Below are 21358 nucleotides of genomic sequence, written 5' to 3' on the forward strand. Positions count from 1 at the left end.
GTGAATCAAGCCCACTGGTGTTTGTAGAAAAAGTAAGAAAAGTGGCTGTGAGTGAGTTTTGGGGAGTGCTGCACTTGGATTAGAATAAAACAGCATGAGTCCTTCAACAATTTCCTGTGATTCCCAGGGAGCTCAGCGGAGACTTCCTCTGCAGGCAGCGGCTCCCGACAGCATGACATTCCTAGTTTGCAATTGATCTGTGGGGTAAACTAACAGCATGAGGGGATTTACAAACAGATACAAAAGGGAAATGCTGAATCAATCTCACACAAAGAGACACGCAGATGTACAATATGTACTTTGCACAGTATAGTTCTTTTTAATGTCCGCTACACATATGATTAAGTGTGACTTTGCAGTTGAATACCGCTGCCCCTTAACCTTTGTATGTGTGTAATCACACGCAGGAGGTTACTATTTTGTAGGTACCGAGTGTAGCCTTTGTCGAGCGCGGCTGTGCACAAATACCAAGCAGAGAGTAGCTGTTGAACTTTGAAAATGTCAGCCACTGCTCCTTGAAGACAGTAGCGCCGGTTCATTCCTGTGCGTCCTCCCATCCTCCTTTGCTGCACGCCTTAAAACTTTCCTTGTGCGGCGAGTGACCTACTGAAATCGTTTGAAGCTGTGGCATTGGGTTGTGGGAAGATGGAGCACAGAAGATACATGCCCTTAGTTCAAACAAATACAAAAAAGAAGCGTGCCTGTTTTGCTCTGAGACATATGTCCACTGGTCACAGCTAGAGCATCTGAGAGAAAGGAGTTCTGGGAGGTGAATAAGGCTCAATATCATCTGAGAGAAAGGAAATGTTCAATGCAATAGAACAGTCTTGCAATGAATACTTGTCATGACAATATTAGAGAGAATTTGACTCAAACATAGGTATATTTAGGGGCTGTAAATTGCCTTTTATTCCCTGCAGTAGACTGGGGAGCTGTCCATGGTGCTGTCACAAGAAGGATTAATGAATACATGCCCCATACCAGTACCGTTTACCTTGCACTCCTGCACATAAATCCTGCTGTGAAACAGTGAAAAGCATCTCCTTCACCTCCATCCCTGCCATGCCTTTGCTCCCGGTGTTTTCTCCAATCACATGCCTCGCAGCCAGACACAGCATCAGCGCTCCCCAGAGGAGAGCGGCCTCCACCATGCAGTTTGCAGCACGTGCTGCATGATGAGCCTCCCTCATCTGTGCGTTGTTTACATGTTGATGTGCGGTTCCCTGAGAGGCAGCCGCATGTGATTGCTGCACCGCAGGCCTTCTGAGAATGCCACTTCAGAGGAATGCCAAGTAAACATGTACGCCAACAGTGCTCTGTCTTTACGCTAAGCAGCCTAATACATGCAGAGTTCATGGACACTGAAGGTCGTGTCTCTATGCAAACGGTAATCTGCTCCCATCAGTGTTACATGTAGCATTACCATGTTTCACTTTGAACCACCAGCTCATTAATTTCCTTTATAGAGGCCTTGTTGTGCTTTTCGGGGTTTGGCCTTTCTTGTTATATAGGTTTTTTTGTGCATGTCAATGTTCTGCAAAAGCTCAAATCCTAAAGTTTCCTCCAGTGGGAGTTTCTCTCCCCCCTGCTAGAAACGCCTCCATTGGACTACTTTGTTTACTTCTGTAACATAGTGACATCACTACGTAACACGTGTGCTTCTATTGCCTAGCGATCCAACACATTGTACAGTACACGATAGGTTAAGGGGCCAAACATCATAAAACTGTTTGTTGACGAATCACAAAAAAGCCATCCAGCTAACCAATCAGAGCAGACTGGGCTCTGGTTTCAGACAGAGGGTGAAAAGAGGTGCTGCAGCACAGGCAGTATGAGAAAAATAAAGAGCTTTTTGAACATTAAAGCATGGAGACATGTCACAGTAGAGGCACTACATACAGATATGAACCTGAAAATGAGCTCAATATGTCTCAAAAAATACCACAAAAAGTCAAGAGAAACGTTTCTGGATTTGGGGCATAAGGTGTCTCTTTCTTCCATCTGGATACTTGCCCTCCCTGTTGAACCCAACAGATAATCCATCAATTTACAGAAGAAGGCCCTGTCTTTTTTCCCAGTAACAATACCTTCCACATATCATCTCTCAGCAAACTGACGTTGTTGACCCCTGACCTTTCTTCATACTCAGCAGCAGCTCTAAATAAAATAACATTATTCTCAGCCTCCTCTCACTTCCTTTTGCTCTCGGATGCACACAGAGTGCATGGAGGGGGGGTTGGGAAGCTCTTGAGTGCCCTCGTGTGTTCATTAATGTTTACTTTCAGATTAGTATACCTTACTGTGTTTGTGTACTAGTGACGTGAGCAAATCAAAACAATTCAAGTTGTTCTTGACTTGTTGAATACAAGACTTCCTGTTTTAATCATAGCTGCACAGTCCCCCTGTGTGTGTGTGTGTGTGTGTGTGTGTGTGTGTGTGTGTGTGTGTGTGTGTGTGTGTGTGTGTGTGTGTGTGTGTGTGTGTGTGTGTGTGTGTGTGTGTGTGTGTGTGTGTGTGTGTGTGTGTGTGTGTGTGTGTGTGTGTGTGTGTGTGTGTGTGTGTGTGTGTGTGTGTGTGAGCTATAAATGTGATTGATACACACATTACATGCCACATTTCACCAACAAGATGTCTCTGTTGATGTCTCTCACTTTGAAGGTGCAGATATGATATGGTTCACTCTGTTTTGGTCCGTGCACATGAAACACACACCTTTTTAAAAAGCCATCAAGCATGACAGCCTATCGTCTCCTTGTCTTCGTAGGAAATGCTCTGAACCTGACCTGCCGGGCGTTTTTCGGCTACAGCGGGGACGCCAACCCGATCATCTACTGGATGAAGGGAGAGAAGTTCATAGAAGACTTGGACGAAGAGAGGATCCAGGAAAGCGAGAGCAAGTAAGCTGGAATTGATTTCACATGACATGACGCTAATGAGGAATTAATAGCAGATGTAGAGAGATTCACTGGAAAATATTAAAACAGGATACCAATGGTTTTGCATGTTTTAGTCCATTAACTCCAAATTGCGTACACTAAACCAACCATTTTCCAGAGATTGATGTGCTGCCTACTAAGCACCCGCTGGCTTCCATTTGTTTAGCTGTTGTACAATCGTGCAGGTACTTAAAGCTTGTTTAAATTATTATTATTCCTTCATTTCTGACACTTTTTATTATATTTGTTTAAATGATGTTGTCGTGGAAATGCAATAGCAAGCAATGAAAACAGGATCACTTATAATATGCCATATTGTGCTCAGTAACAATGGAACTGAATACATCATGCACCAAGCAGGTTTATTATCTATTATACATCACAACATGTGTGTGAATGCGGAGGGAACACACATCTCTGACATGGGAAACTCATATTTCAACAACAGAAGTAATACTATTTATTAAGTGCTGTTTAAAGTGCTTTTATCTCAAACATTTCCGTGACACAAAACAATGAATGGTTATCATTACAACATACTTCAGTATTGGTACCAAGGCTATTGTACTGCAGTTTAATATTGATTATTTGTCCCATGCCTCAATGCATTTACCAGCTATGCCGTCCAAATTCAAGCCACGAGACCAAAGAAAACCTGCAAACCTGTACATTGAGAAAAGAAAACCTTGCTTTTGTCTTTCATTATAAAGTGTATTGTTCTGCAGCTGACTCGATTCAGGGTCGTTTGAGCGTCCTTCTGTGCGAAAACAAAGAGACCAGTCCTTGTGTGCATCAGCATCACAAGTTCTGACAGAAATATGACAATGAATGCAGGTGGTGAATTGTGTGTTATGATGGATTATTTAACGCACGCTAGTTTCAAGTCACTGCTGAATGGTAGCGGATATAGTTCTGTCATTTTAAGTTATTGGCTTTATTTGATTTATTTTCTGTCATAGCTGATGGTGTGGCTCTCTTATTCTCTCTCACGATTTTCCCAAAAATGTAATATTTTATTATGCATTCAATTTGTTAAAAAAAAATTATATTGTATTACATTACATGTCATTTGTTAGACGCTTTTATCCAAAGTGACTTACATACATTGAGTACTGTGGACAATCCCCACAGGAGCAATTTGGGGTGAAGTGTCTTGCCCAGGGACACAACGACTGCAGTGGGACTCGAACTTGCTACCCCCTGATTCAAAGTCCAGCACTCTATCCACTGAGCCACAGCCGTATTCAATTGTTAGTTCAATCAATAATACATCTTATTAAATATTTAAAAACATAAACATTTAATAAAGAAAGTCATCAATATGACATTCAGTTAGACATTGCCAGTTTTTAAGTAGCTTGTCTCCCAGTATTGCAGAGTTAACTTTCCACTAAAAAAGAGAAGGAAATCTGGACTTTTTACAATCAATCAAGAAGTATCCATGTCAATTCTATTGTATATTTCTCAAATTTAAGTTGAACCAATTGTCCAACAATTAATTTCCATGGCAAGATTGTTTAACTTAAAGCTGTTGTTTATCAGCTCCAGAACAGGATGCACCCTCGCTTTTCTCTACCCACCACAATATTGTACAAGTCCAGCTTGTATGCAGTGTTTTCTAACATTTTGCACCCAGGATTAATGCTCTAAATGTTAAGCTTGTCTTAAAAGAGCAGCTTCTCTAACGTGCCCTCTCTTGCTGTCTCCTTTTAGATGTAACATTGTAAAATGTGCCCAGCAAGCCTCACTTTCACAGCCGTAAGACATTTAAAACAAGCCCATTTCCATGTTTCTCCCTCCTAGTGGTGTAACACATTTAAACAAGTCCATTCTCCCGGTCCATGTGCGTGTTTCCCATTAGGGCTGTTTGGAAAGGCTGCAGCTCTGGGGAGACAGCCCTGTCAGATGGTTAACAACCGCCATTTTTCACACCGCCGCCACTGTCGCTATCTCCCTCGCTGCACCCACCTATAGCGGCATGCAGATGGGCCACAGGGAGTAGGAGGGGAGCGGAGGGAGAGCAGACGGAATAGAATTGGATATAGTAAGAAATATGGGAGAAGTCACTTAGGAGGAAAGTAAAGAAGACACATCTGTGATAGTGAGTTTGCTTATGCATTCATATAAGAATGCAACAGAAAGGAGTGCAGCTCTCCTGTCCTCTGCCTCTGTCTGCCTCCATTACTACCTGACAACAGGATTCCCCCACTCACCAGCCGAGGGGTTATCTCTCAATAATTCATACCGATATTTCATGCAGCGGATCAATAATGTATTTGATCATCCGCTCTCTGTTGCTGATGCTGCCACCCTGAGCTTCTTCACATACAGCCGGTGCAATGGGGTTTTATTTCCACAAAGACAGCCAGACATACTGTATGGAGCTGGAAAAGACAGGCGAGAAAGGGAAGGAGAAACTAAGCATGAACAAATGTGTGCTACCCTGCAGTGTCTCTTTTAAATGTTACAGTAGGCATGTTACCTCTCTCCTTCACACACTTATATTACTATATTACTAATGGATCAGCAGCCAAACTCAAGCTCACAGACGAGCATCCATACCTTGGGTTCAGAGTCTCTGCATGCATTCATTAACCCAACCCTGAGCATATTGATTCAGTGGAGTTGATTGCAATGGTAGCCCGAGCCCATAAATTCTCATTTGTGCCACCGGGACAGGGCTATTGTTGTTATCATAGCACGGATGACTGGACATTAGCATAGCATGCAGAGATGAATAAATTAGCAAAACAAATCTGGCTCAGCAAATTACAAAAAAAAGGGTGGTCAATATGTTATTGACCCGATTCAGTTGTTGTTTTGCAGGTGTGCGTTCAGTTTACTGTACACAAGGATTGAATAAGTTGCAAAGACTGAGGTTCTGCTCATGAGGAAGGGAGAGAGAATATTGAGAAGAATAAAATGCCTGCAGCGGTTCGACTAACTCCATATCGATAAACTCAATCACCCTGAAGAAAGTATTTTTTAGTTTTACAAAGAATTGCATGGATGGAACATCTCGCGGCGATACACAGCATAGTTTAAATTCCCTCTTCAGCCCAACTGTGTGTGTTATGTGGGATCATTCAGCTCCCATATGTGTCTGTGCTTCACCTGGACCTTGTTATCCACCTCCTCTAACTTGAGCCCCTCGTTCTGAGGCTCAGGTGTGAACAGCCGTGGTCATTATCCGTCAGGTTGTATGGCGAGCGAGAGCTGCGTTGCCTCATCCAGTGGGATAATGTGAAACTGGAGGCTTCAAAGTACCCACCACTCCCTGGAGAGATATGAATTATTCCCGTGCCTACATCCCCCCCCCACCAACCAACCCCATTGCACAACAAACTCAGCTGAAACTACAAATATATCATCAGCCTCTCCACGCAAAGCCCAGGATACACTTTCAATTACTGATGCCAAATCTTCCCCAACAAGCTGTCCGTATGTGCGGTTTATCGACTCGAAGGCGAGAGAAGCTTGAGAGTCATTAAACCCCTACACACTCAAACACACACTTTTCTCATCCCACTCCTGCTTCTAATCGCAGCCGTTATTAAAATACCATAGACGATACCTGCACACACACACACACGCATACAAACAGAGGAGATCTTTTGTTTCCTCCAAAGTGTAATTTGTGCTGAGGGTGCTGCAGAAGTGGGCTAAGTAGTGCGTCTAAGGTATGAGGAAGCATTATCTCCCAATTCTCTCCTCCATCAGGCTCAACCAGCCCAACGGGGGACACTCATTTACTTTATGGAATATTACTTTCTCTCCTCCTCGCCGTTACCATGGCAGCCGCTATAAAAAGATTTTCTTCTGATCGCCATTATTTGATTTCAACCCCCCACGTTCTCCGTTGGAAGAGCCCTTATTGATTTTCATTTCTCATATGTTATGAGTACAGAGAGAAGAAGTGAACATACCTTAAAGTACTTACTGTAAGGGGGGGGGGGGGGGGGTTCATGGAGATACAGAAATGTGCTGCTTATAGCCGTTTTATGGCTCGACCATCGCGGCTGAATATGTTGTGTGAGTGCTGCTCCGGTTCTCTACTCTTCAGGCCCCCGTCACACACATGCTGCTGACATTTTCACACTCGCACTGATTATATGTTCTTGTATATTCAGAGTGTTCTTGTATTATTCTCGTCTCCTGTTTCCCGACATAGTCCTTCAGAGAAGCGTTGCTGCTTGTAAGTGTTGATGGTTTATCTTGCAGGGTTGTCAAGGAGCATCTTGGAGAGCAGGAAGTGTCCATATCTTTGACTATTGACTCATTGGAGGAGGAGGACCTGGGAAATTATTCCTGTTTTGTGGAAAATGGTAACGGCCGTCACCAAGCTACCATCCAGCTCTTCAGACGAGGTAAGGGCAGTGAGGAGCTTTAACCCCCTAACACCATATGTACACATTCATTTCCCTGTGTGTGGCTTAAAGGTTTAAAAAGTCATCTTGTTCCTTCAATGTCTGACACTATCATAGATATTCTGTATCAGCTCGTTCCAACTCTTCATTAAAGCTTTATGATGAGTGAAGTATGCAAAGCCTGCCAGCAACATTTCATCAAAATGGGAATATTCTAGTCTTATGAATATATTTTTTCCACATATACCCAAATATCAGCCTGATATATTTGGTAGCTCTAGGATCCCCACTAAGAAGCAGATGAATCTTTATTAATCCCCAAGGGGAAATTCAGCTTTTCACTTCTTTCACTTTTTAAAAAAACACATGCATAGGAAAACAGATATGCACAAACACGTGCATTTAAAGGAGAAGTGTCAGTGCGTAGAGGCATGGTTTTCAACTGGCAACCCTTCAGTTCCCAAGCCAAGTCCCTACAGACTGATCTACTGCCACTAATCTTACAAAAGACTGTGAACAAATGTTGGCTGATTAGCAGTTGCTGCTTAATTGAGTGTAAAAGCTTTAATCAACATTTTATAGCAATAATGACTATGTGTAATGTGGAATCTGTCACCTGCGGCAACACTACCGCAGAGAATGATCACCCGACTGCAGTGTTCCTCCGCCCTACAAATCACTTTCGCATATTTCAGCTCATTGTTAAACAACTGTTCAGTTTCAAAAGCGCTCAATTCAAAGTAGAGCTGGTGTTGACTATCATTTTTATCGCCAACTAGTCTATAAAAAGTCAGAATACAGTGAGGAATGTTCATCCCAGTTACTCAAAGTCCAAGGGACATCTTTAAAATGTCCTGTTTTAAGACAAAGAGGACATTCACTTCACAACCCAAACTCCTCACTGCCATCTTCACACAGGCTTCGTTTTTGTTGTCCATTTTGTATCTCTTTATCCCTCCATGTGTGTGTTAATGCTCTGTGCTTGAGCTCCATTTGGTCGCGCTGTTCCTTCCCACGTGAGCTCCAGCAGCTGCGTAGCGTTTTTGGCTCTCTGGCATGACTTGTCTGAAGCTCTTTTCATGCACTGGTTGTCACCCTGCAAAGAGAGGTAATTTGATGGCTGTTTAAACATCAAATTGGTCCTCAGCTTTTCCCAACAGGCCAATAAGTTCAGCATACAATTACATTTTAAGTCTTTATCTGTCTGTCTCCCCGCTTTAATCTCTGTCTCTCTGACCGTCTTTTGTAGATGGCCCAATTCCTTTTGAGTGTCTTTGTAGACTCCAGACAGCTTCATTTAACTCTCTTTCAAAGCGGCAAGGAGAGGAATGCTAAGAAAGACTTTCTCTCTGTGTCTCACACGTTATTCTGATGTTTATTTCATGTTTCCCCTCCCAGAATGCATCAGTCATAAGCCCTGCAGCAGGTTTGTGAATGTCTGTGCTGCAGGGCTGCCTTCACTTTCATATCTGAAGAGTGCGAGAAATAAAAAAGGCAGAGGAACGTAGTAGTCAGTGAAATATCTACTCCTTTTATTTGTTTTTAAAGCACTAAATGGGCTGGCTCCGGCTTATTTAGCAGAACTCCTCCATCGCTACACCCCAGCCAGAGCTTTAAGGTCTGCTGACCAGCTGCTGCTGATAGTGCCCAAGACCAGGCTCAAAACCCGAGGGCACCGAGTCTTCGCAGCAGCTGGCCCTAGGCTCTGGAACACTCTGCCCCTCCATGTGAGGTCGGCCCAGACCCTAGGGGTTTTTAAATCTAAACTTAAGACTCACTTCTTCTCTCTGGCCTTCTAGTCAGAGCGGAGCACGACTCCTGACATTTCCCTGTGTGTGATTTTTATTTTTGCTGTTGTAATTTGTTGTCTTCTGTTTGCTATAGTAAAGTGTTTTTATTGCATGTACAGCACTTTGGCTCGACCAAAAATCATTTTAAAAATGTGCTATATAAATAAAACTTGATTTGATTTGAACTAGTTAAAAATGTTCAAAATATGAGGGAAGGTCAAAAAGTGAATTTTACAAAGCCAAATGTATTCATGATATATTGTAGGATATTAGGACTATATGACATTTCAGGGATGCTCTTGGATAAGCTGGATAAGAACATGGATACCACTCTAATATCTTCATGGTCAAATGAAGCTATAGCAACCAGTAAGCGTTGCTTTGCATGAAGGCAGGAAAATGTAACTTCTCACAGGACTCGACTTCTAAGAATCCAGGAAGTCATAGTGAGGCATGTCACCCCAAATAAATCCGTATTGTGACATTTGTACCCCTTGGTTTGGGCACAGAAAAAATCATAACTTTTAAATAAGTGAGCTTTAAATGTGCTGGTAGGCAGAATTGTTGCCCTATGACAGAGCCAGCTGTTTCCACATCTCCAGTCTTAAAGCTAAGATAGCTAAGCTACATTTCTGGCTGTCGTTTCATATTTATTGCACAGAGCAGATAGTGGTATTATGAATGCAACATTGCGCCTTAAATTGAAAAAATATACAATCAATCTTTTAGGTGTAAGCTTGGGGTGTGACAACTACTGTAGGTCTGGGCAATATTGCAATATAATATTGATGTTGTCATATGAGACTAGATATGGTATTACATTTTAGATATGGTAGTATCAAATAAGGGTCTTTTTTATTTTAAAAGCTGCATTAAAGTAAAGTGATGACATTTTTTTTAAATCCCAGCTTGTTTTAGCTCTTATTTTATTTGCCTTTACCCGCTTATTGCCAAATAAATCTGCTTGTCAATGATTATTTATCAAAATTATTATTGCAAAGCATAAATTCTCAAACCTACAATATCGTATAAAATATTTATATTGAAGTATTTGGTAAAAAATGTTGTGATATTGGATTTTCTTCATACCACCATGCCTTATATTTCTCTCAAATATGTTATCCTTTTTCTTTAAATAGGCGATATCATATTGAAAGTAATTAGGTATCACTAGCTTGTACAAAAAAGACAATCACTGATATAAAACGCTGACATTGAGAACTAGAGCAGATATCTTATGTCAATGAGATAAATGGGAAGGTGCGCCTGTGTACATTTGCAGTGCACATAATCTGAGATAATATAGAAGCTGCATAGCGGTTGCCATGGCAGCCGTGCATTGCTCCAGTCCACAGTGACAGATATAAGGTGAACCTGCTCTCGCTGGGCCAACCAGGTAAATGCTGCTTTCATAAACAACATAACTCATCTTTCCCCCGAGCCAGGCCTCTGAGGGGATAGAGAGGAGATAATCGAGAAGATAAATGAATGTGGAGATAAAGGGGGAGAAAAGAGGGCGGGGGGGGGGGGGGGTGTGTATGATGGAGAGAGAGAGAAGTGGAGCCTCTTGTTTTGAAAATGCCTTCATCCATGTCCACAATTGTCTCAAGTCACAGAATGGACGACAGACAAAGTGCAGAGCTGTGTCGCTGCTCCAAAGAAATGAACCCAATCTCTCAATCTCTCCCTGCACTGTGCACTCTCATCTTTTTTCCCAAAGTCATCCTGAGCCGTGTGTGTCTCTTCCCCCTCTTTGAAGAATGATGCTGCTTCGCTCTGAAAATACTGATGATTGCCAAACCTTTCATCAAATGTAAATGCGTCCCATAAAGTGCCTAATGTTGCGTCTTTCACAGGGACATGTGGAATAAAGAATCTGTGGGTTCAACCTGCCTAGTCAATAGCCTGTTTTTGTGTATTCAGAAGACGTAGCGGTGTTCACCACACCGTGCCTCCACTGTCTCAGCAGTTTTGAAATATGTTCTGGTCTGTGTGTCTTCAGCAGAGCTCATGTACACGGTGGAGCTGGCAGGAGGGCTGGGAGCGATCCTGCTGCTTCTCATCTTCCTCATCTCCCTCTACAAATGCTACAAGATCGAGCTGATGCTTTTCTATCGGAGGCAGTTTGGCAGCGAGGATGTTGATGGAGGTAAAGAAAGTGAAAGGCAACACAAACATCAACTCAGTTTCTATCTGAAGACCTGCAAAAAAAAAAATGTCCAGGCCTTTCTCTTATCCCAAATTCGATGTCAAGCGTGCATAGATGATTGTGTATGTGCCTGTTTGGGTTTGTTTCCATGGATGTGATTATGTCCTGTTTGTTTATCCATGTGCATGAGATGTAATGTGTGTGTTGTGTGTGTGTGTGTGTGTGTTCTGTCAGAGCCTCTCTCCATAACAGACTCCCCGCTAGATACAAATGTCGTCTCCTATCTCAGTGACAGCAGCCCATTTCCTCTTCCTCAACTGTTGGTGTAGAGGTACACGTGAATGTGTGTGTGTGTGTGTGTGTGTGTGTGTGTGTGTGTGTGTGTGTGTGTGTGTGTGTGTGTGTGTGTGTGTGTGTGTGTGTGTGTGTGTGTGTGTGTGTGTGTGTGTGTGTGTGTGTGTGTGTGTGTGTGTGTGTGTGTGTGTGTGTGTGTGTGTGTGTGTGTGTGTGTGTGTGTGTGTGTGTGTGTGTGTTGTGTGTGTGTGTGTGTGTGTGTGTGTGTGTGTGTGTGTGTGTGTGTGTGAGTGCGTGCGTGCGTGCGCGCGCGTGCGTGCGTGTGTGCGTGCGTGCGTGCGTGCGTGTTGCCGCAATGGCTGCATAGGGAAGAGAGGAGACAGATTTTCAATTTGTTGCCCATTTAAAAAGAGATCAGTCTCAATATGTCATGGGATGATGCCCACCCTCTGCTGTCGAAGGCCAGATAGCGGGACAGGGGGACCGGGCAGGCTCCGAGCTGCTTTCCTGAGAGACAAATGGGGCCGTAAACAGTCTGAAATTGCGGGGCAACTTTCTGTTTTCTCTCCTGAACATAGTTAACTTTTGCTGCAGTTAACGATCCCTCTGTTTGCGCCCCAGACTTTTTCCCTTTTGGCTTTGCTTTGTTGCCTTTTTTTCAAGAATTCTAGAAAGACTGAACCCAAACTCGAATCATTGTATTGTTTCCACAGGAGCATGAATTATCTATTACACGCTGTTTTGTTGATTCAAACTTCCACATGATTAAGTCATACCGTCAGGGAACCGCAGATACAAGCTGTTTTTGATTTTCCAAGTTTGCTAGGTGGTTAATTTGAGGCTGGTTGCTAATTTGAAAGCGTCGTTTGATGTTTGGATCCCATCGAGCGCAGTCCTGGCCTTTCCAGAGAGTTTCAAAGCTGCGCAAGCTCCTCAAAGGGTTTCTGTAAAAAAACCCTCTTCCCTTTTTGGCTGGCCCACAATCCTGTTTCTGCAAAGCGTAATGACTAGGACTCACTGAATATGTCACCAGTAGTGTTTTTTTTCCCCCATCTTCTATTTTCTGCCTGTTCAGATCTTTGCCACTGTCTTCTGGGAAATCATTTCGAGGTGGAGGAAATGATATTGCCTGCGTCTTGATTTGGGTATTCTTGTATCTACCCCAATTTGTTTCCTATATTCGCCATATAGCCAAAGATAAATGGACAACCCCTGAACTAATGCTCTTGTGTACCGTCAGTGTGCGGCTGGATTTTGTTATGTAGGCCACAATGTTTCAAAATAAGGATGCAACTGCATTTGGGAGAAGTGTTTTTTTCTGTTTCAACGTGAGGAAAGTCAGATCCAGAGAGAAATGGTGAACTGGAACGTGAACTAATGAACTGCAACGAGCCTAACATCAGTGGCCGACTTCACTAACACCCCTGTGGCTAAAGGGGAGCAAATTCCTGAATCTATGGTCTGAAGAAAGCCCTCTCTGAAGAGTCGAGAATTGTTAAAGCAGCAGTTTACAGAAAAGTAAAATATCAGTGTGTTGGTGTGTTGCATGAAAACAAACTTTGTGTTCAGTGCAGGACAGACAATGTGAACCAATCAAAGGGGAAGAAGTAGTCAGTTCTTCATTTTAGTAAAAGTAACACTAATATGTTCTTAAAATACTCCATTACAGGTAACACTATTACATTAAAGTGTTTACCTTACTGTAAAAGTACATGAAAATGGCTCTATCACAGACTGTTATTATTGTAGAATATTATACTTTTCACAATTAAGAGTATTTTAAACTTGTAGTGTGTCACTGTGGAGCACATTTTAGAGACTTTGTAAAATACTGGGTTTAAAAGTAGTACAGTACTGCATCATATCAATGAAGTATATCATGTGTTTTTATATATACATGATGTTACTAGTAAGTGTTAAGAGTGTTAAATAAATGTAATGGAGTAAAAAGGGCAATATTCCCTGTTGTGGAATGAATTGGAGTAGAAGTATAGGTACAGTAGTATGTAATGGAAATACTTAAAGGGGACCTATCATGCAAAATGCACTTTTGTACGTCTTTTATACATGAATATGTGTCCCCGGTGTTCCAGGGGACTCACCAAGTGTCAGAAAACACAACCCTCTCTATTTTCCTCTATACCCAAATCTCTAAAAAAGGGGCTGCAACGGATCTGATAAAAACTGATCCAGATTTGAACACTGTCCTGACGTCAGGACAGTGGCGCTACGGCTATTGGGCCAACTCCACCAATCAGGAGGAGACAGCCACGGCCATTGCCGTTCGAAAGCGCTGGAGACGCTGTAGTACATATGCCAGGCCAGTAGATGGTGCTGTTCTCACTGAATCAGCCCTTGCAAAAACAGAGCTAAACAATTTCAAATAGAGGGAAATGAGGCATGGCTAAAATGCATGATCTGTTTGGTATTTAAAAAAAAAAAAGTATAAATATGCCTTCAAATATAGCATGATAGGTCCACTTTAAGTAAAGTTAAAAAAAAACGTCAGTACAGTACTTGAGGAACCAATGCAGTGAAGTAAAAAAACAATCATTATTTTGTCCTGTATGAAAGTCATTTTTACTGTAGTGTAAAGTCAGTCTGTAGAATATGTCAAATGTACTGAACTACAACATATTCATAAAAAGATGAATTTCTTCTCCATCATTTGAATACTGACTTACTGCTAAAATAGAACAATTTAGTATAATCTTTGAGGAAATTACCATCAAATACTGTCATACTTGACAAGAGTTAGTTTAATTTCTGGCAGAATTATCTGAAAATGATTACTTGATAATAGTTTATAATTCAACAAATGTAATTAAAACAAGCGGTGGCTTTAATAAACTAAATGATGGTGATGAATTATTTAATTTGATACAGGCTTCAAATTGTGCTACGCAGATGAGATTTCAAGCCCAAAGTTAATTTGTGAAGATGATTGGGTTAAGTTTTTTTTCTAATTGAAATTGCTTTGAAATTTGAGCCAAAGCTAAATTAAATTGCTATAACACCTGCATGGATTATGAATGAGATAGTTTCAATCAAATAAGGGTGTAATGTTCAGGTTTGTGATTACACGTCTTCGACTGTGCCGCGAGGAGTCCTGGGATATCATGATTTGTGAGCTTGGATGTCACTGTATTTAAAACACCTTTTTATAATCCACTCCCTGTTTTTGTATACAGAAAACAAAGACTACGATGCGTACTTGTCCTACACCAAAGTGGACCCTGACCAGTGGAGTCAGGAGACCAGAGAGGAGGAGCGCTTCGCCCTGGAGATCCTCCCCGATGTCCTGGAGAAACATTACGGCTACAAACTCTTCATCCCAGATCGAGACCTCATTCCAACAGGAAGTAAGAGCAGCGACTGTCTCTGTTTACATGCCTGCACACATGTGTACTTGTGTCATATTCTATTGGATGGTGAGGGAATGTACAGTTGATTGTGTACTGTAGCTGCTGCAGTGTGTGGCACATTTGGTACACTTTATCATTCAGGTGCTTGGACCATGACACCACAATATGAGATTTAACAAAATTAGGAAGTATAGGATGTGGAAGATGATTGTGAGGAAGAAGGAAAGAGGGTGATTGTATAAGACGAAGTCAAGGCGTTTCAAAGGCAGAAATAGTGTCATGTCGTGTAACGGAGCGTCCACACAGCAGCGTTAAAAAAATCTTGGAGGTGGGCGTATCTGAAGCTTGGGGATTTTTTTTCAAGGTATACTGGATTAAGTTCAAATTCTTGAGAAACCAAAATCTCGAAGCCATTTTCCATGTTTCGGTAAAAAAGAGCGCGTTTGTGAGGTGAGGTCTTGGTGTCACACCTCGACTTTTTGTATTGACTATTATTCTAGTATTGGCTGAAGGAGTCTTGATGCAAAGTGTAGATTTAGAATGACATACAGCAGGTTTAACTTTTCCAGAGTGTGAATATGAGTATAAATAGTGATGTCAGATAGACTGGCATAGAGAGAGAGAGATTGTAGGTAGATCCGGATCCCTGCAGGAAGCTGAAATATAATCCAGCTAGAAAACGGGTTCTTGAGTTAAATCGACCTTGGGGAATAAATAGCATAAACATTGGGAATGGATGCAGAGGCTGAGAAGGTCAGAAATGAATTGCAAGATTATGCTGTGAGAAATAAATGTGGTGGAGGTATCAGAATAATGGCTGCCTGTTACTAGTTTGATATACTTTTTTTTTAAAAAGGCTGATTCCTGATAAACTGGCTATGGATGGATTAAGCATAGGTGATACAATTGCAGATAGACATGACAGAAGGAAATGGCAGCTGGTGTGTGTTATGATATGCCTGGAAACAATTCTAGTAGAGAGAGTGTATGGAGCACTGCTGTTAATGATGGCTTCTTGTGAGGTATTCCAGCTGTCGAAATAGTTTAATATTGGTATAAATAATGGTAGGTCTGGTGTGTGTGAAATTGAATCACCCTCAAACAGATCAATGCCTGAATGAACGGATTGATCTGCAGTTCAGGACACACGCTGAGCTGTATCTTTGGTGTAGCTTTTGTAAAAAAATTTAGATTGATGCAAGTGAGTGATTAGGCAGGAAGTAGAGTATAAGAAGGCATGATAATGGATAAGTTAACTTCATTAGTTTACAATACATGTTTGTCGTGTGTCTTCTGTTCTGTTTCTCACTGTCTCTGTCTTGTGTTTGAATGTTTTGTACTGTTTGTGCAGATTCAATTACATTAGCGCAAGTAATGAGTGGCATATTATTCAAAATGTCCAAAAAAGAGAAGAAGAAAAAGTCAATATTAAGTCAAATACTATGGACAAGAATCTTTTTTGTATCCTCTCTGGATTAAAGTAGCGGATAAAAGTTTTTCACACTATGGCTATTCTGATGTTATGTCCGCCAAACTTGGGAATATTGTATATCGTGTGGCTGAGATATTAAACAAATTTACCATCGTACTAGTTTTTCCATGCATTAATAAATCCATGAAAATTCTGTGTGAACATATCCTCTTGCGTGCTAACCCTGCTTAGTAGTCTCTCTGTGCCAGTGGTACACAGTGTGCTCTGCTTAGTAGTAATGCTGTGTTTGTACTGTAGGCTTCATGTGGACCAGATAAAACGCAAACACATCTCACTTGGTCCAGATAGAATTAAACATCAGTGGGAAATGTGCGAAGGCTCTGAGCCCCGCCGCCTCTTTCCTTTAATCAAAAGAAAATTGCCGCTAGCATCAGTGCCAAGCAAACTCATTGTAGATGAATGTCCAATCAGTGAAACATGGTATGTGATTAATCATATGTGAAGTAAAGAAGGACGAGCGAGAGGAGATGCAGCTACTTTTACAACTTTGTTGAGCATGTTTCTTTGTCTGTACTGTGTTCTGCCTGTGACCTAAATGTTAAAATGTTTATGTTTAGGTCTCACCCATGAGCATTACCAGGATGAAACACGACTCTTTGGAGGTACTCGCCTTCAGTCTTTTCCTCTTGTATCAGCCGCTGTCATTGACCTGCCCCTAGGATGTAGGTGTGATCTGAAATATCCGGCCAAGTTCAGTAGAATAAAATCAACCCAATCCTACAGACTGTGCACTTTATCAATCATTTCCCCTCCAATCTAGAACCATTCAGTGCAGAGCTTAGCTTAATCTGTGGGTCTGCCCTTCAGTATTGTAATATTACAATACTTAGAATAATACTTTAGATTGCACCAAAACAAACACCATGCTTTTAGATATGTATGTATGCATTCACATATACAGTAGTCCTTACATCTTCCTCTATGAACTTTAGACTGTTATTTGATCAAATACTGGACAGTAGATTGTCAATGTCTTGTGTTTTGTGTCTAACGCTGTATGTTCATCCATCATTGTTAAGTGTTGTGGTCTTGTCCTCTTTTAATCATATTAGCTAAAAGACATCCTGAATGTACATTATTCAAATATGTATCCGCTCTTATTTCTTATTCATGTTCCTTTTCTTCCTCACCTCTTTCCCCGCAGCCTACATAGAGGACGTGGCTCGCTGCGTGGACCAAAGCAAGCGCCTCATTATCGTCATGACGCCCAACTACGTGGTGCGGCGAGGCTGGAGCATCTTTGAGCTGGAGACGCGGCTGCGCAACATGCTGGCGACCGGAGAGATAAAAGTCATCCTGATCGAGTGCGCCGAGCTGCGCGGCATCATGAACTACCAGGAGGTGGAGGCCCTCAAACACACCATCAAAACCCTCACCGTCATCAAGTGGCGCGGCCCCAAGAGCAACAAGCTCAACTCCAAGTTCTGGAAGCAGCTGCAGTACGAGATGCCGTTCAGGCGCACAGAGCCCATGCTCAGCCACGAGCCGGCGCTGGACGTCAGCGAGCAGGGCCCCTTCGGAGAGCTGCAGACCGTCTCTGCTATCTCCATGGCGGCGGCCACCTCCACGGCCATGGCGACCGCCCACCCCGAGCTGCGATCCACTTTCCACAACACCTACCACACCACGATGAGGCAGAAACACTACTACCGCAGCTACGAGTATGACTTACCCCCAGGAGGGACCCTGCCACCTCTCTCCTCCCTGGGGAACCAGCACACCTACTGCAACATCCCACTGACACTGCTGAACGGACAGAGGCCTCCGGGGAAGAGCCGGGAGCACAGCCTGGAGGAGGCGCACGCCAACAACGCCATGCTGCCCCTGCTGCCGAGAGAAACCAGCATCTCCAGCGTCATCTGGTAGTGATGAACGGGCGCCAGATGCAGGAGGAGCCAGGCGAGGAGAGGCTCAGTCTGGGAGGAACTCAGTTTATGGTCGTGATAACGGAGCAAGGTCTTTTGGATCCATCTGGTTCCAAGCGTTGGCAGCAAGCGATGGAGCTACATGACGTTTTTGAACAGTTTCCCCTTGTTCTTTTGCAAGTGGACAGCACCTCTGTTACAAAGGATGTTTTCTATGTGGAACTACAGGAGGTATAATGAAAACACTGTTTCATCTAGGAGCAAGATACGGACTTGCAAGAACTTCACATTAAAGAACTTACACTCTATGGCAATTGTGCACACACTCGCATTCACACACACACACAAATGTGCATACACACAAACAAAGGAAAACAGGGTCTTGTACATATATTTCGATTTATTTGTAGCATCAGTGTTTTCCTGTTTTTGTTCTTTCGTTTGTTTAATTCAATCATGTTTGTTGCCTTCTCTACTGTAGGACTTTGCTTTAACTTGTTATACAGATTTGTATATTTGTTATTGTTTACCTCTTTTTAGTTAGTTTTTTTAATCTTATCTCAACACGCTTGTTTGGAAAGCCAGTATGTCATGTACCTGCGCTGTTATGTTTTGTTTGTTTTTAAATCTTTGTGTAGGTTAAGAGAACATTTTTAACACTTTTGGAAATTGCCTGGACATTTCAGGAGCGTCAATGAGCTGAAACTTCTTTTTGTTTACCTGTAAAAGGTGTATCTAGTTTGAAAGGAAACTCTCTTTTAAAAAATCTTAGAATATGCAAAAAGAAGGAGCTGGCAAAAATAAACCGTCCTGTGGGACCGAAACGGACGAGCGATTGGGGGGCGGGGCTAGTCCTCTCCAATCAGACGGACGGACAGACTGGCAGATCTCTCTCTAAAGCTTCATATTTTCTATTGAAACAAACAGCCTTGCTGTTTTAGAGTGATAGTGAAATGCCTCACCTTAAAAGGAAATCTGTAGATTATTTTAAAAAAGAAATCTATTTTTATAACAGAAAAGAGTTTGCTTGAGAAGTCATACTTATTTGCATTTCATCTAGCACAGGAAGGGGATTTGTGTATAAAGTGTTATGCTGGTTTTGTACACTTGCAATGTGGTTCCTGGTTTGTAAAGAGGTGGAGGTGGCTTTTGAGTCCCACATGAAAAAAAAATGTCCTCTACTGTTCTAGATTCAAAAGTAAAGCATTTTCAATGTTTTGGTTTGTAAAACATAATATTATTCCCATCCTGATAATTACTTTGGGTCCTATGGATAGTTCATGTTTAAGGAAAGAAAAGAATACATTTGTGTTTTGAAAGACTTTTTAAATATATTTGAAGGTGTGATTTTTGAGTATGCATAGCAAATAGATATGTATTCTATATATAATATAGATATTTATATAAATATATAAACACGATTTTCACTTGGAAAGAAATGTCTATCTTTATAGAAACACAATCATTATCAGTTGCCCTTACTTTCTCACTGCACATTAAAAACATTGATTTCCTTTTGGATGTTTTTTTTTTTGTGTCCAACTCTGACCATTTCTTTGCAGAAATTCTTAACATCTGCGTCACGTACTTACTCTCTAAAACTCTACAGTAATAGTCAGATTAATGGCATATTCATCGCTCTTCATTACTTATTTTGTGACAGTCTGTATTAATCAAATCAAGAGCCTGGTTTTTTAGTATCTCTACGTGTTTTCTCTCAGTGTTTCCAAACTAAGCTGCTGTGAACAGATAGTAGATACTCATTTGATTTGTCTAAATACTACTGAAGCATCATATTAGTAACATCACTTACAGTTAGAAGCACTTCAGGAAGGGATATTTGAATGGCTTTTATGAACAGGAAGAATGATTACTGCAAGCTGACAAATTAATAGTGTTTTAAGGCAGACTCAAAATATAATTTCACTTCAATTCCGAAACCCCAAACATACCGCTACAGGGAGATAGTCACATGTGCTTTGCAAACAATAAATAATGAGATATTTAGTTTATAAAAAGAGGACATATTATGCTAATTTACAGGTTGATATTTGGATTGTGTGCCCTTACTGTGACATGTTTGCATGCATTAATGTTCAAAAAGCTCGTCTGAAACCAGAGCCCAGTCTGCTCTGATTGGTTAGCTGGTCGGCTCTTGGTCAACCACTTAGAGATATCCCTGTCTTCCAATGATGTTCATGTTGCATAATAAAACACTCATCGACAACAAACAGGATCATTAACAGAATGTCAATGCACAGTGTAAATGAGAAGGTTACACAATTAGACAGCATCATATGTCAGAATCTGCATCCAGTTTATTGCCAAGTAGGTTAACACATTTGACAAATGGTTTGGTGGTTAGCTTTGGTTTGAATATAATTTAAATAGAAAAATAAATACCAAAAAATGGACGTACAATTAGAAAATAACTATTTAATCTGAGAATAAAAATGTGTGCAGTTTATCAGAATGAAGTGACAGAGATGCAGTTATAAAAGAGTTACCATTGAACAATAAGGTGCACAATTTACAGAGGGATGTGTAATAACAGTATTGAATATAAGGAATGACAGTTCAGAGCATAGTATTCAGAGTTCATGCTGGGACACACAGTTTAGTGTGGGCTGATTTGGAGGTCTCTCACCATGTAATCACCATTTCTCTGGTTCAACACAGGCGGGGAAGTTTTTGCTGCATCGTATCCCCATTGCTCACTCCCTGTGTTTCCTGTCTATCTCTCTTGTCAGATAGAGGGAGAAATGTCAAAGATAAACCTTTAAAAAAGTGCTGATAAAATAAACATTTTGGCTTAAAGCCAAGGAGTCTCATTTGATGCATGACTTAAACACAGCGGCGGTGCAGTGCTGCCAAACAGTGCCCTCTCCTGGGGATTCACTCTACCTACAAGGGGTGTTTGTGATTGAATGCTGGTAAACACACACAGAAAGCAGATTCACTGATTCTCTGTCAATCCCAGGAGAGAACACAGAAAAAGAGAAACTGGGGCAGAGGAAAAAGACGGGGACAGAGTTAAAATAAGAGGAGGGGAGAAAGTGAGTAGAAGAGTTTGTCAGAATACAAGGCTATGGGCTATTTT

The 21358-nt window shown here is 41.6% G+C and overlaps 1 protein-coding gene across 2 annotated transcripts in view; it reads left to right on the forward strand.

Moving 5' to 3' along the window:
• il1rapl1a (interleukin 1 receptor accessory protein-like 1a) overlaps positions 1-19742 on the forward strand; it is a 170218-nt gene extending 150476 nt beyond the window's left edge. Inside the window, exons 7-12 of one of the 2 annotated variants that reach the window (XM_034128401.1) lie at positions 2765-2897; positions 7158-7303; positions 11096-11242; positions 14728-14898; positions 16951-16995; positions 17538-19742. In XM_034128401.1, the coding sequence (XP_033984292.1) occupies positions 2765-2897; positions 7158-7303; positions 11096-11242; positions 14728-14898; positions 16951-16995; positions 17538-18259 (1364 nt within the window). In that variant the 3' untranslated portion in view covers positions 18260-19742. The remainder of the gene's footprint in view (positions 1-2764; positions 2898-7157; positions 7304-11095; positions 11243-14727; positions 14899-16950; positions 16996-17537) is intronic. The other variant, XM_034128402.1, reaches the window with a different exon arrangement.
• Positions 19743-21358: the final 1616 nt, after the last annotated feature.

Source organism: Trematomus bernacchii, unplaced genomic scaffold, assembly GCF_902827165.1.
Source record: "Trematomus bernacchii unplaced genomic scaffold, fTreBer1.1, whole genome shotgun sequence".
Lineage (NCBI taxonomy): Eukaryota > Metazoa > Chordata > Actinopteri > Perciformes > Nototheniidae > Trematomus > Trematomus bernacchii.